The following is a 13,178-nucleotide window of genomic DNA, read 5'->3' on the forward strand; positions in this document are numbered from 1 at the left end:
ACCACAATCACCAGTGTGGCAGAACCATCACTACCACAATCACCAGTGTGGCAGAACCATCACTACCACAATCACCAGTGTGGCAGAACCATCACTACCACAATCACCAGTGTGGCAGAACCATCACTACCACAATCACCAGTGTGGCAGAACCATCACTACCACAACCACCAGTGTGGCAGAACCATCACTACCACAATCACCAGTGTGGCAGAACCATCACTACCACAATCACCAGTGTGGCAGAACCATCACTACCACAACCACCAGTGTGGCAGAACCATCACTACCACAATCACCAGTGTGGCAAATTATATATAAATGAGTCACTTATTAATTAAAGCTCTTACAGTGTTAAATAACTTAAGTTGTAGGTTTCATTAATGTTTCAAATTGTCTGTTTGAAGAATTATTGGTAATTTTGGAATTGTTTTGTTAAGTCGTTAGGGAAATACCCCCATCAACTATCCTGACTGATACTTGACTGATTTCTAACTTACCAGACTGATAAAAGCATGATAACTGACTTTTACCTGACTGATATTTGCATAAAACATGACTGATTACTGCATCACACCTGAATGATACCTCCATAACGCCAGCCCTATACCTGTATGATACCTACATGACATCTGACTGATATTTGATTTTGAATTGACTGATACCTGCATGATACCTCAATATATCTATAGAAAACCTGACTGATACCTGAATGATTCCTGACTTCTTTCAGACTTATACTTAACTGATACCAGACCAGCACTTGACTGCTCTCTCACAGCAAGTCCAGCGCTGGTGAAAATGATTAACATTGATGACAGAGAAGAGCTGGAGAACCCGTGTTGTCAAGACACAATGGCCGCCTTGTTGACCCCAGCTGCTGCTGTTGACCCCAGCTGCTGCTGTTGGCCCCAGCTGCTGCTGTTGACCCCAGCTGCTGCTGTTGACCCCAGCTGCTGCTGTTGACACCATCACTTCTGTCTGCCCTGTAAACACTCCCTCATCCCGTCATCACATTAAACGCACCATTACATACCATCGTATAATTGAAGGCTCTCGGAGGCAAACACCAATTTAACTGTCACACTGATCCAATGACTTTCAATCAGAATCTCGCCCATGTTCTTATCTCAAATCTGATCAGGACCAGGCTTGTTTGGCTTGAGCAGTGGGTAGTATGGCTCGAGCAGTGGGTTGTATGGCTTGAGCAGTGGGTTGTTTGGCTTGAGCAGTGGGTTGTATGGCTTGAGCAGTGGGTTGTATGGCTTGAGCAGTGGGTTGTATGGCTTGAGCAGTGGGTTGTATGGCTTGAGCAGTGGGTTGTATGGCTTGAGCAGTGGGTTGTATGGCTTGAGCAGTGGGTTGTTTGGCTTGAGCAGTGGGTTGTATGGCTTGAGCAGTGGGTTGTATGGCTTGAGCAGTGGGTTGCATGGCTTGAGCAGTGGCTTGTTTGGCTCGAGCAGTGGCTTGTATGGCTTGAGCAGTGGGTTGTTTGGCTTGAGCAGTGGGTTGTATGGCTCGAGCAGTGGGTTGTATAGCTTGAGCCTACAACCCACTGCTCAAGCCATACAACCCACTGCTCAAGCCCTACAACCCACTGCTCAAGCCATACAACCCACTGCTCAAGCCATACAACCCACTGCTCAAGCTATACAACCCACTGCTCAAGCCATACAACCCACTGCTCAAGCCATACAACCCACTGCTCAAGCCATACAACCCACTGCTCAAGCCATACAACCCACTGCTCAAGCCATACAACCCACTGCTCAAGCCCTACAACCCACTGCTCAAGCCATACAACCCACTGCTCAAGCCATACAACCCACTGCTCAAGCTATACAACCCACTGCTCAAGCCATACAACCCACTGCTCAAGCCGTACAACCCGAGCTGGGTTTATCAACTTGTTCTCTTACAAATTACGTCTGAATTTGGCCGTTTGATCGTATGGCTGAAAATGGACGTAATTTAAAAATTAAAAAAAAAAAATAAAATAATTTTTTTTTTTCTACAACAGCAAGTTAAGGGCCCTCTGGTAGGTGAGGAGGACAGGAAGTTTTCCTAAGGTTTCAAAAGTCATGATAACCGTTCATTCAAAGTTTTCTCTCCTAACCTAACCGAGTAAGCCGCGGGACTCAAACAGAAAACGGGACAGTACATCACTTTTGTTAGCCGATTTCATTTCAAATTACGTCCATTTTTGGCCATAGCGCTCGTTATGTCGCCGGCTCCTCGTCGACACCGCACCTTACCGCCAGACGTGACGTCACCCGCAGGCGTAGCGCGTGCCGGAGCCCGGGAGCAGCAGGCTCCTCCAGGACTCCAGGTTTTTTTTTTTTTATTATTATTATTTTCTACCACAGACGTGGCCACACATTTACAATGCTAATCAGCATATATACATTTTCTTCTGTCTACACGTGGCCTCCTTCACTGGCTGTGGTCCCGCTACCACGCGCGACGCTCGACGTGTCCACTGCTGTATTACATTACATCACCTCTTTTGTTTTTCAAGTACATTTATTAATTTCTCGTGTTTAGTCAAGTATTTTGTTAAGAATTATTTTGTTTGTTTGTTGTTTTGAATGTTACAGTAAAGTGTTTAATTGTTTACGTACAGTGGTTTATTCCTACAACTTTTCACACCGCAAAGGCTAAACAGCTTTTATTTACTTTGTTTTACTTTTTTGTTTTGTTTTATGTGCATAAAGACAATTCCAGCTGCTCTGGTATTTGCTGAACTGCCTCACTATACCTCACACTTACCAACACTGTTGACGTCGTTATCAACTCACAATCGGGAATCCCAGGTTCGATATCCGTAAATCGCCAGAAAATGTTAGGCACGCTTCCTTCAACATAATGTCTCTGTTCACCCAGCAGTAAATAGGTATCCGGGATTTAGGCAACAGTTGTGAGGGTTGCATCCTTGAATGGGGGGGGGGGGGTCAGTAGTTAGACCTTCACGGATGGGGGGGACCTTGATACAAGCCTAAAGTGTATACAAACATATACACACGCTACCTGTCCCCGAGAACACGAATTGTTATTAAACGAGAAGACAGAGTTGAGACACCACTACAAGAGTGGGATGACCATCACCTTGTTGATGAACACTCTCCTGAGGTGTTGTTGTTGAGGCTGCATCTGTCACCTGAGGCTGCATCTGTCACCTGAGGCTGCAGCTGTCACCTGAGGCTGCATCTGTCACCTGAGGCTGCATCTGTCACCTGAGGCTGCATCTGTCACCTGAGGCTGCATCTGTCACCTGAGGCTGCAGCTGTCACCTGAGGCTGCAGCTGTCACCTGAGGCTGCAGCTGTCACCTGAGGCTGCATCTGTCACCTGAGGCTGCAGCTGTCACCTGAGGCTGCATCTGTCACCTGAGGCTGCAGCTGTCACCTGAGGCTGCAGCTGTCACCTGAGGCTGCAGCTGTCACCTGAGGCTGCAGCTGTCACCTGAGGCTGCAGCTGTCACCTGAGGCTGCAGCTGTCACCTGAGGCTGCAGCTGTCACCTAAGGCTGCATCTGTCACCTGAGGCTGCAGCTGTCACCTGAGGCTGCAGCTGTCACCTGAGGCTGCAATTGTCACCTTCAACACATGATCCCTCTGACTGCAGCCCGTCCTCCTAAGGTTTCCAAACGTCAAGAAATTGTCGTACCAAAGTGTTCTTAGCCTAACCTACCAGGGGACCCAAAATGTTTCAGTAAGTCAATTTCACCAGCCGCTACTATTTTCTAGTACGACGATTTTTGGCCTTAGGGTAAAGTATACGTCGAAATGCGACGTTCTATTACTGAGCAGAGTACACAAGACCCAGCCAGCAAGGTATCATTTTTACCTGTGATCGGTAAGAGCCATCACTGAATTCTGTGGTGTAGTGTAATGTATTTATACCGGTTAGCACTGAAAAACTTCCTTTAGCAAAAGCACTGCCTTCTGTGGCAGAGTGCTCAATACCTCAATACCACCCACACCACACTACCTCAATACCACCCACACCACACTACCTCAATACCACCCACACCACACTACCTCAATACCACCCACACCACACTACCTCAATACCACCCACACCACACTACCTCAATACCTCAATACCACCCACACCACACTACCTCAATACCTCAATACCACCCACACCACACTACCTCAATACCAGTCTCACACACACACAGGTCTATGATTTAACTGCATTATTCCAATTTTTCCAATTGCAAAATCTAAATTTAATTTATTTCGCAAAGTCTCCAGTCACTTATCTGGGTCATGTAGTTCCCTAATTTGCCATTTCTAAGGCATTATCACCCCTCATATCCTTATCTACTGGTGATGTTCCTCTTTCATGTCTAGGACATGTTCTGTCCTGCCTCTCTCAACTGTTCTTGGCCTAACTCAACTTGTCACGTGTGTCCCTTACATCTTTTTTTTTTTTGTTGGTTTTCACAAAAATTGTCTGCTCCCCATATTTTCTATTTCCTCGTTCTCGGTCCTCAGTGTAGGCACCCGGGCTCCCTGTCCCCTCTCTACTGATGTCGTGGTCGTAGTTCTGCGCTCAGTCCTGCGCGGTGTTGTGTCCACTGTTCCTTTGTCTAGTCGATGGACCAAGTTGACGAAAGGATATCTCGAATCCAATTTTGGGCTCACATTGGTAGTTATTATCTTCCTGCCTCATCCACATGGAGTGATCCATGATCCTGCCTCATCCACATGGAGTGATCCATGATCCTGCCTCATCCACATGGAGTGATCCATGATCCTGCCTCATCCACATGGAGTGATCCATGATCCTGCGTCATCCACATCGAGTGATCCATGATCCTGCCTCATCCACATGGAGTGATCCATGATCCTGCCTCATCCACATGGAGTGATCCATGATCCTGCCTCATCCACATGGAGTGATCCATGATCCTGCCTCATCCACATGGAGTGATCCATGATCCTGCCTCATCCACATGGAGTGATCCATGATCCTGCCTCATCCACATGGAGTGATCCATGATCCTGCCTCATCCACATGGAGTGATCCATGATCCTGCCTCATCCACATGGAGTGATCCATGATCCTGCCTCATCCACATGGAGTGATCCATGATCCTGCCTCATCCACATTAAGTGATCCATGATCCTGCCTCATCCACATGGAGTGATCCATGATCCTGCCTCATCCACATGGAGTGATTCATGATCCTGCCTCATCCACATGGAGTGATCCATGATCCTGCCTCATCCACATGGAGTGATTCATGATCCTGCCTCATCCACATGGAGTGATCCATGATCCTGCCTCATCCACATGGAGTGATCCATAATCCTGCCTCATCCACATGGAGTGATCCATGATCCTGCCTCATCCACATGGAGTGATTCATGATCCTGCCTCATCCATTTGGAGTGATCCATGATCCTGCCTCATCCACATGGAGTGATTCATGATCCTGCCTCATCCACATGGAGTGATCCATGATCCTGCCTCATCCACATGGAGTGATTCATGATCCTGCCTCATCCACATGGAGTGATCCATGATCCTGCCTCATCCACATGGAGTGATCCATGATCCTGCCTCATCCACATGGAGTGATCCATGATCCTGCGTCATCCACATCGAGTGATCCATGATCCTGCCTCATCCACATGGAGTGATCCATGATCCTGCCTCATCCACATGGAGTGATCCATGATCCTGCCTCATCCACATGGAGTGATCCATGATCCTGCCTCATCCACATGGAGTGATTCATGATCCTGCCTCATCCACATGGAGTGATCCATGATCCTGCCTCATCCACATGGAGTGATCCATGATCCTGCCTCATCCACATGGAGTGATTCATGATCCTGCCTCATCCACATGGAGTGGTCCATGATCCTGCCTCATCCACATGGAGTGATCCATCATCCTGCCTCATCCACATGGAGTGATCCATGATCCTGCCTCATCCACATGGAGTGATCCATGATCCTGCCTCATCCACCTGGAGTGATCCATGATCCTGCCTCATCCACCTGGAGTGATCCATGATCCTGCCTCATCCACATGGAGTGATCCATGATCCTGCCTCATCCACCTGGAGTGATCCATGATCCTGCCTCATCCACATGGAGTGATCCATGATCCTGCCTCATCCACATGGAGTGATCCATGATCCTGCCTCATCTACATGAAGTGATCCATGATCCTGCCTCATCCACCTGGAGTGATCCATGATCCTGCCTCATCCACCTGGAGTGATCCATGATCCCCTGGTCCTTACAATGGGTTGAGGATCCTGAGACATGCTTGTATCTGATAAGGGAAGATGATCTTGAGCTGATCACTGGCGCCTTCCTCCTTGAGCAGGTTCCTGGTTAATCTTGGCACCTCTCTTGTGTTTTCTCTCTCTTGTCTAGTTTACTCTTTCCTTTGCATTGTTTGTTCCATTTTGAAGTCTCCTAACATTTCTTTCTTGCTTTTCTCCCCAGATTTTCTTGCTACCTCCTTGTCTTCCACAGAGATATCCTGGACAATATATGGTAATTCCCTCCATCCCACATTCTTCTCTTTTCTGTCAGCACATATTTAACTGTATTAATGTTCTTAAATATAACTTAACCTCGTTAACTCCTATTATTCCAAAATTTCACTAAACTTCAATATTATATTTCCACTGTTGCTTCCATGGCCTGAATATTGTGTACAACTTCTGTAATATTATTTTGGTGACGCCTTTCTCTTTACCTTGTGTTCCCCTCTGGCTCTGGTCGACCGCAGGGCACAACACGTCTCTGTCTCTCCAACTTGTGCTTCACACATCTCACCACTTGCAAGGTTCTTACACCCTCCATCACTGTTCACTTAATTACCGACTTCTCCTCAAAGCCTTTTGTTGCTTCAGCATAGGTCTTCTCTGGTCTTGTTCCCAATATCTCAGTTACAATCTCTACCTGTTTTATACTTCCTTGTCCTACTTTGTTGTCTTCCCTTCATCCGTCGGTTGTGTTCTGTTCTGCGACCTATTCATAGTTTCCTCTTTTTTAAGATATGATTCCGACAAATTTATTTTATTTGCTCCAAAGATTTTCCTTTATTTGCTCCAAAGATGCTGTGAGGAGTTCCTCACTATCACGCTTCGTAAGATTGAACTGTAAGTTCTCAATGATCTCATTCTATGAGAATGAGTATATGAGAAGAGTATGTCTCAGAATATGTCTGTTCGTGTGTGTATGAATGGTTGAGAATGTGTGTACTCACCTAGTTGTGCTTGCGGGCGTTGAGCTTTGGCTCTTTGGTCGCGACTCTCAACCGTCAATCTACTGGTGTATAGATTCCTAAGCTTCTCGAGCTCCATCATATCTACATCTTAAACTGTGTATGGAGTCAGCCTCCACCACATCACTTCCTAGTCCATTCCATTTACTAACTACTCTGACACTGAAGAAGTTCTTGCTAATGTCCCTGTGGCTGATTCGGGTACTCAGCTTCCACCTGTGTCCCCTTGTTCGTGTACCACCCGTGTTAAATAATCCATCCTTGTCTACCCCTGTCAATTCACCTATGAATTTTGTATGTGGTGATCATGTCTCCCCGAGTTCTTCTGTCTTCCAGCGACGTGAAGAAGACACATACACACACGTGAGTGAGAAATAAATGCAAGTGTGGTACTGTGCTTAGAGTGTGAGTGAGGAGGAGTGAAAGTGAGGATAAGTGTTAGGAAAACAGGAAATATGATGAGTGCTTGTAGAGTGGAAGAAAGGACGGCAAGTCAGAGTGCTTGTGACGGTTGGTGGACATTATCTCTGCGACCAGTGAGTGGCGCAGAGTGGTGGTGGTGGTGCATGTCTGCCTCTCTCTCTGTCTCATTGGCCGCCTCTCATTCTGTCTGCTTGTTTGTTCGACTACCTAGCTATCTTGTGACTGGCTGCTTGTCTGCTTGCTCGCAGACAGGCGTGAACTCACCAACGCCCGTCTGCGTCGTCTCAGATGTGCTTGCAGAGTCGAGCCTTCGTCTTTCAACCATCAGTTGTTCAACGGAATGTTCAGAATTTATTCTCGTTTGTTTATGTTAAATACATTTAAAATTATATATTGATTTATCATAAACAATCATATAAATCTATTTCATCTATTTACGATCTTGACACCAACGCATTTTCTATGGACATCTGTGACCCATTATGACCCATTATTATTGTCAGTTTATGTCCCCATCTTGTTCTTCACTTTCAAAATTTCTTCTTTCTTGTTTGATGGTGAATAGGGCACAAATATTTTCAAACTAGCAGTACCCGGCCACGTGGTGCTGTGGCTCAGCTACAGCAACCTTCCCTGTCCCCCCAGTCCTCCCCACCATTGATTTGATTGTTGCCGCCGAAGGCAGCTAGTTAATTGTGCACCCCATACTCATCCTGTGAGTGGTAGCGCAAAAGCACCACCATTTCCCCTCACCCGTCCTCTCGGTCTCCCAACCATTCCCCACGCCATCATCCCCTCTTCCTTCCCACCATGCCCCACTTTCCTGTCTCTTTGTCCTCCCCACCATTCTCCATTTCCCCATCCACTTATCCCCAACATCCCAAACTCCCCCGTCCCCTCGTCCTTAGGCACCAAAACTCCCTCCCTTGTCCCCTAGTCATCCCCACCATTCTCCACTTCCTCGTTCGATGCCTTCCCAAATGGTCTGATGTTCCCATCAGAAAATTGGGAACATCAAGTGATCTGATGTTCCCATCACTGAACTATAAGAAAAACAGTTAAAAATTTAAATGAAAATACGAAAAAATAAAAAAATAAACTATACTCACGAAATGAACGGTATGGTAAACAACACTGCTGAATTCCAATGCAATTCACACAAAATAATTAAATCAAAATTAAAATATATCAAAATCTATGAAAATTCAATTTATCAGTGCAATCAGAAATATTGAAATGGAATTGTAACATATATAGTGTAGCATTATGTGTTGCTCTTACATGCAACAGATGGCATTGTTTGTCAAGAAAAACATAGATTTACCTGTCACAGGTGTGGCATCTATACTTATACTTACGAAATGAACGGTATGGTTGTTACGAACCCGGATCCAGCGTCCGATCCCGGAGCAGTCACGACCGCGCCATCTGTGGGTCAGCTCCCGAAACCCCCACCAAATGGACGACGACACCTGGAGAGGGCGACGTGTACTAGCTACGAGGGTCAGTTTCCAGTCCCGTTCAGCACTCTACACCGCCGCTGCTGACCTCTGGTGAGGTGGTGCTCAGACACCAGCGCCATCTATGGAGTGGATAGGTGGGCGTTTGTGTCTGAGCCCGTAAGTGAGGTGCCTTAGTGTGTCCCAGTTATTGATGACGTGTCTGCTTACAGAGTCGACCTGGGACTGCTGTGATGAGAGTTGAGTGAGTCTACCCGAGGCAGCCGTCTCCGAACCTTGAGCTTTGCTGCAGCAGTTGCGAAGTCGTCCCCCCCCCCCCCCCGGAAGAACACTGTGGTGTGTTAGCCTGCCAGTGGAGTGGCAGTGAAAGGTTTACCGGGGACCGACTGTTGGAGACGATCGTCCACTGGGATATTGAGGACGGGAGAGTGATTTGTGGTGTCACACGAGGCTCCTGTCCAGGGCGTTCCCCTTATATCGTTCGTGGAGTGGCCTGACCAGCGTTGCGGGTCCGGAACCTGCCAGCAGAGCCCCTGCTGGATTTGTGGTTGACGGCCTCCACGGCGGTGCCCCCAGTGGACCTGTGTTTTGGCTGACCTGTGGCCAGGGTAGGCTCGACGTCTCAGAAGAATTCGTTGTGAGGCCACGAAGAAGCACCGAGGAATCAGCACCAAGATCGAGGATCCATAGTCTTCAGCAGAAGACTACAGTGTCAATCCCCTTGTATAGTGTTAATACCCCTCCCCCTGTGTACTCTTTTTATATCTTATTTATATATTGGGTGACGGTGAATTACAATCTTAAGTTCTTAGCTTTCTTTCCCTTCCCCCTTTAAGTTACTTGCGTCACAGATCACATCCCTTGATAGCCACTACTGGCTTGGGAACGGATATATATCTGCCTCTAACAACATCAGAGTAAGAACCCCGTTGCGTCCCGAGAGGGCCGTAACAATGGTAAACAACACAGCTCAATTCCAACACAATGTGACACAAAATAATAAAATAAAAAATAAAATAAATCGAAATCTATGAAAAAAATGTATCAATGCAATCGGAAACATTGAAATGGAATTCGTGACATATTTAGTATAGCGTGAATGTTGCTTTCATGTGCAACAAATGGCGCTGTTTTTCAAAAACGCATGTTTTTACCTGTCACAGACGTGGCATCTATATAGTAGGTATATAAAAAGACGCGCCTATTCGAATGCAACGTTGTGTCAAAATTTCAAAGTAATTGGTGAAGAATTTTCGGAGATTATTGCATGTGTTGTTCTTACATCCAACAGATGGCGTTGTTTAAAAAAAAAACTATGTTTTTTCCTGTCACAGGTGAGGCATGTATATAGTAGATATATAAAAAGATGCGCCTATTCGAATGCAACGTCGTATCAAAATTTCAAAGCAATCGGTAAAGAGGTTTCGAAGATTGCCCTCACATGAAAAATACAGTTTTTCAGAAAAAGCATGTTTTTTTACTGTCATGGACGTGACATCTATATAGTATGTATATAAAACCCTGGCCGGATGTGAATGGAACATTGTGTGAAAATTTCAAAGCAATCGGTGAAGAACTTTCGGAGATTAGCGATTTTGAACAAACTAACATTTCCATTTTTAGATATTTTATATTATCACGTTTGCTCTGTTTCTTCATTCCTCTAGTGTACGAGTGTGTGTGTGTGTGTGTGTGTGTGTGTGTGTGTGTGTGTGTGTGTGTGTGTGTGTGTGTGTGTGTGTGTGTGTGTGTGTGTATACTCACCTATTTGTACTCACCAATTTGTGTCTGTAGGATCGAGCATTGACTCTTCGATCCCACCTTTCGAGCCACCGGTTGTTTACAGCAACGACTCCGGTCCTATTTCCCTATCATATCTAGTTTTAAAATTATGAATAGAATTTGCTTCCACAACCTGCTCCTAAAGTGCATTCCATTTTTCCACTACTTTTACGCTAAAACAAACTTCCTAACATCTCTGTGACTCATCTGAGTTTCCAGCTTCCACCTATGTCCCCTCGTTCTGTTACTATTCCGTGTGAACATTTCGTCTATGTCCACTATCAATTCCCACTGAGTATTTTATACGTTCCTATCATATCCCTCCCTCTCCCTTCTTTTTTCTAGTGTCGTAAGACTCAGTTCCTTCAGGGGGGTCTTCATACCCCATCCATCGTAACGCTGGGACGAGTCTCGTTGCAAACGTCTGAACATTTTCCAGTTTCCTTATGTGTTTCTTCAGATGGGGACTGCATGATGGAGTGGCATACTCTAAGATTGGTCTCACGTAGACAGTGCAAAGCGCCCTAAATGCCTCCTTACTTAGGTTTCTGAATGATGTTCTAACTTTTGCCAGTGTAGAGTATGCTACTGTTGATATCCTATTTATATGTGCCTCAGGAGTTAGATTAGGTGTTACGTCCACGCCCAGGTCGCTTTCTCGCGTCGTCGCAGGTAGGCAGTTCCCCTTCATTGTGTACTGTCTCTTTGGTCTCCTATCACGTAGTCCCATTTCCATAACTTTACATAACTCGTGTTGAACTCCAATAGCCGTTTCTCCGACCATCTCTGCAACCTGTTCAAGTCCTCTTGGAGGATCCTTCTTCTGTCACAACTCTTCTCATCAACTTTGCGTCATCCGCGAACATCGGCATGTAGGATTCTACTCCTGTAGACATGTCGTTAACGTATACTAGAAATAGAATTGGTCCAAGCACCGATCCTTGAGGTACTCCACTCGTTACTGTTCGCCAGTCTGACCTCTCGCCCCTTACCGTAACTCTCTGGCTCCTTCCTGTTAGGTAGTTCCTTACCCAGGCTAGGGCCTTTCCACTCACTCCCGCCTGCCTCTCAAGTTTGAATAGCAGTCTCATGTGCGGTACTGTATCAAAGGCTTTTTGGCAGTCCAGAAATATGCAGTCTGCCCAACCATCTCTGTCCTTCCTTATCCTCGTTATTTTATCATAAAATTCCAAAAGATTTGTTAGGCATGATTTCCCTTTCCAGAACCCATGTTGATGTTTGTTTACAATCCTAATGTTCTCCAGGTGTGCAACCAGTCTTATCCTAATAATTGTTTCAGGTATTATACAGGGGATGCTTGTCAGTGATAGAGGTCTATAGTTAAGTGCCTCCTCCCTATCACCTTTCTTAAAAATCGGTACGACATTTGCCTTCTTCCAGCAATTGGCCAATTCTCCCAACACAAGTGATTCATTAAAGATCCTTGCCAGAGGCACGCTGAGGGCCTGCGCTGCCTCTTTTAATATCCACGGTGATACATTGCCTGGTCCAACCGCTTTAGTTGCATCCAGTGTTGTCAACTGTTTCATTACGTCCTCTGCTGTCACCTCTATATCTGATAGTCTTTCACCTAAGGTAATCTCTTCTAACAATGAGAGCTGCTCAGGCTCGGTTGTAAACACTCCATGGAAGCTGGCATTCAGTGCCTCGCAGATTTCATTGTCACTTTCTGTATATGCCCCCTCTGTCTTCCTTAGTCTTGTCACTTCGTCGTTCACTGACATTTTTCTTCTTATATGGCTGTGTAGTAATTTAGGTTGCTTTTTCACTTTGATCGTAATATCGTTTTCACAATTTCTTTCCGATGCTCTTCTTATGTTAATGTAATCGCTCCTAGCTCTGTTACATCTGATCCTGTTGTCTTCTGTCCTTTGTCTTCAGTACTTCCTCCACTCCCTCCTGCTTCTCATTTTTGCTTCCTGACACTGTCTATTAAAGCATGGGTTATTATATTCCCTCCTGCTTTTTTTTCTTTACTGCTGGAATAAATCTCTCTTCGGCCTCCTGGCATTTCCGTGTGACTAGGTCCATCATATCTTGGACTGTTTTTCCTCTTATTTCTTCCCCTCCCCCCCCACAGCACTTCTCTCAGATAGTCCCTTATCCTCCTGTAGTCCCCTTTCCTGTAAACATCTCTCCTTTCCCAGACCTGTGTGTGTGTGTGTGTGTGTGTGTGTGTGTGTTTACTAGTTGTGTTTTTACGGGGGTTGAGCTTTTGCTCTTTCGGCCCGCCT

At 45.9% G+C, this 13,178-nt stretch overlaps 2 protein-coding genes across 2 annotated transcripts in view; both read right to left on the minus strand.

Annotated features, from left to right (window-relative positions):
* Nos (Nitric oxide synthase) overlaps positions 1–13,178 on the minus strand; it is a 761,521-nt gene that overhangs the window by 579,306 nt on the left and 169,037 nt on the right. The window lies entirely within an intron of this gene.
* LOC123747651 (splicing factor 3A subunit 2-like) lies at positions 1,131–11,707 on the minus strand. Its single transcript, XM_069325518.1, has 3 exons — positions 11,622–11,707; positions 6,405–6,554; positions 1,131–1,545 (listed from the first exon to the last, which is right to left on the minus strand). The coding sequence occupies exons 1-3, from the start codon at positions 11,705–11,707 to the stop codon at positions 1,131–1,133; spliced, it is 651 nt and encodes a 216-aa protein (XP_069181619.1).

Source organism: Procambarus clarkii, chromosome 16, assembly GCF_040958095.1.
Source record: "Procambarus clarkii isolate CNS0578487 chromosome 16, FALCON_Pclarkii_2.0, whole genome shotgun sequence".
Lineage (NCBI taxonomy): Eukaryota > Metazoa > Arthropoda > Malacostraca > Decapoda > Cambaridae > Procambarus > Procambarus clarkii.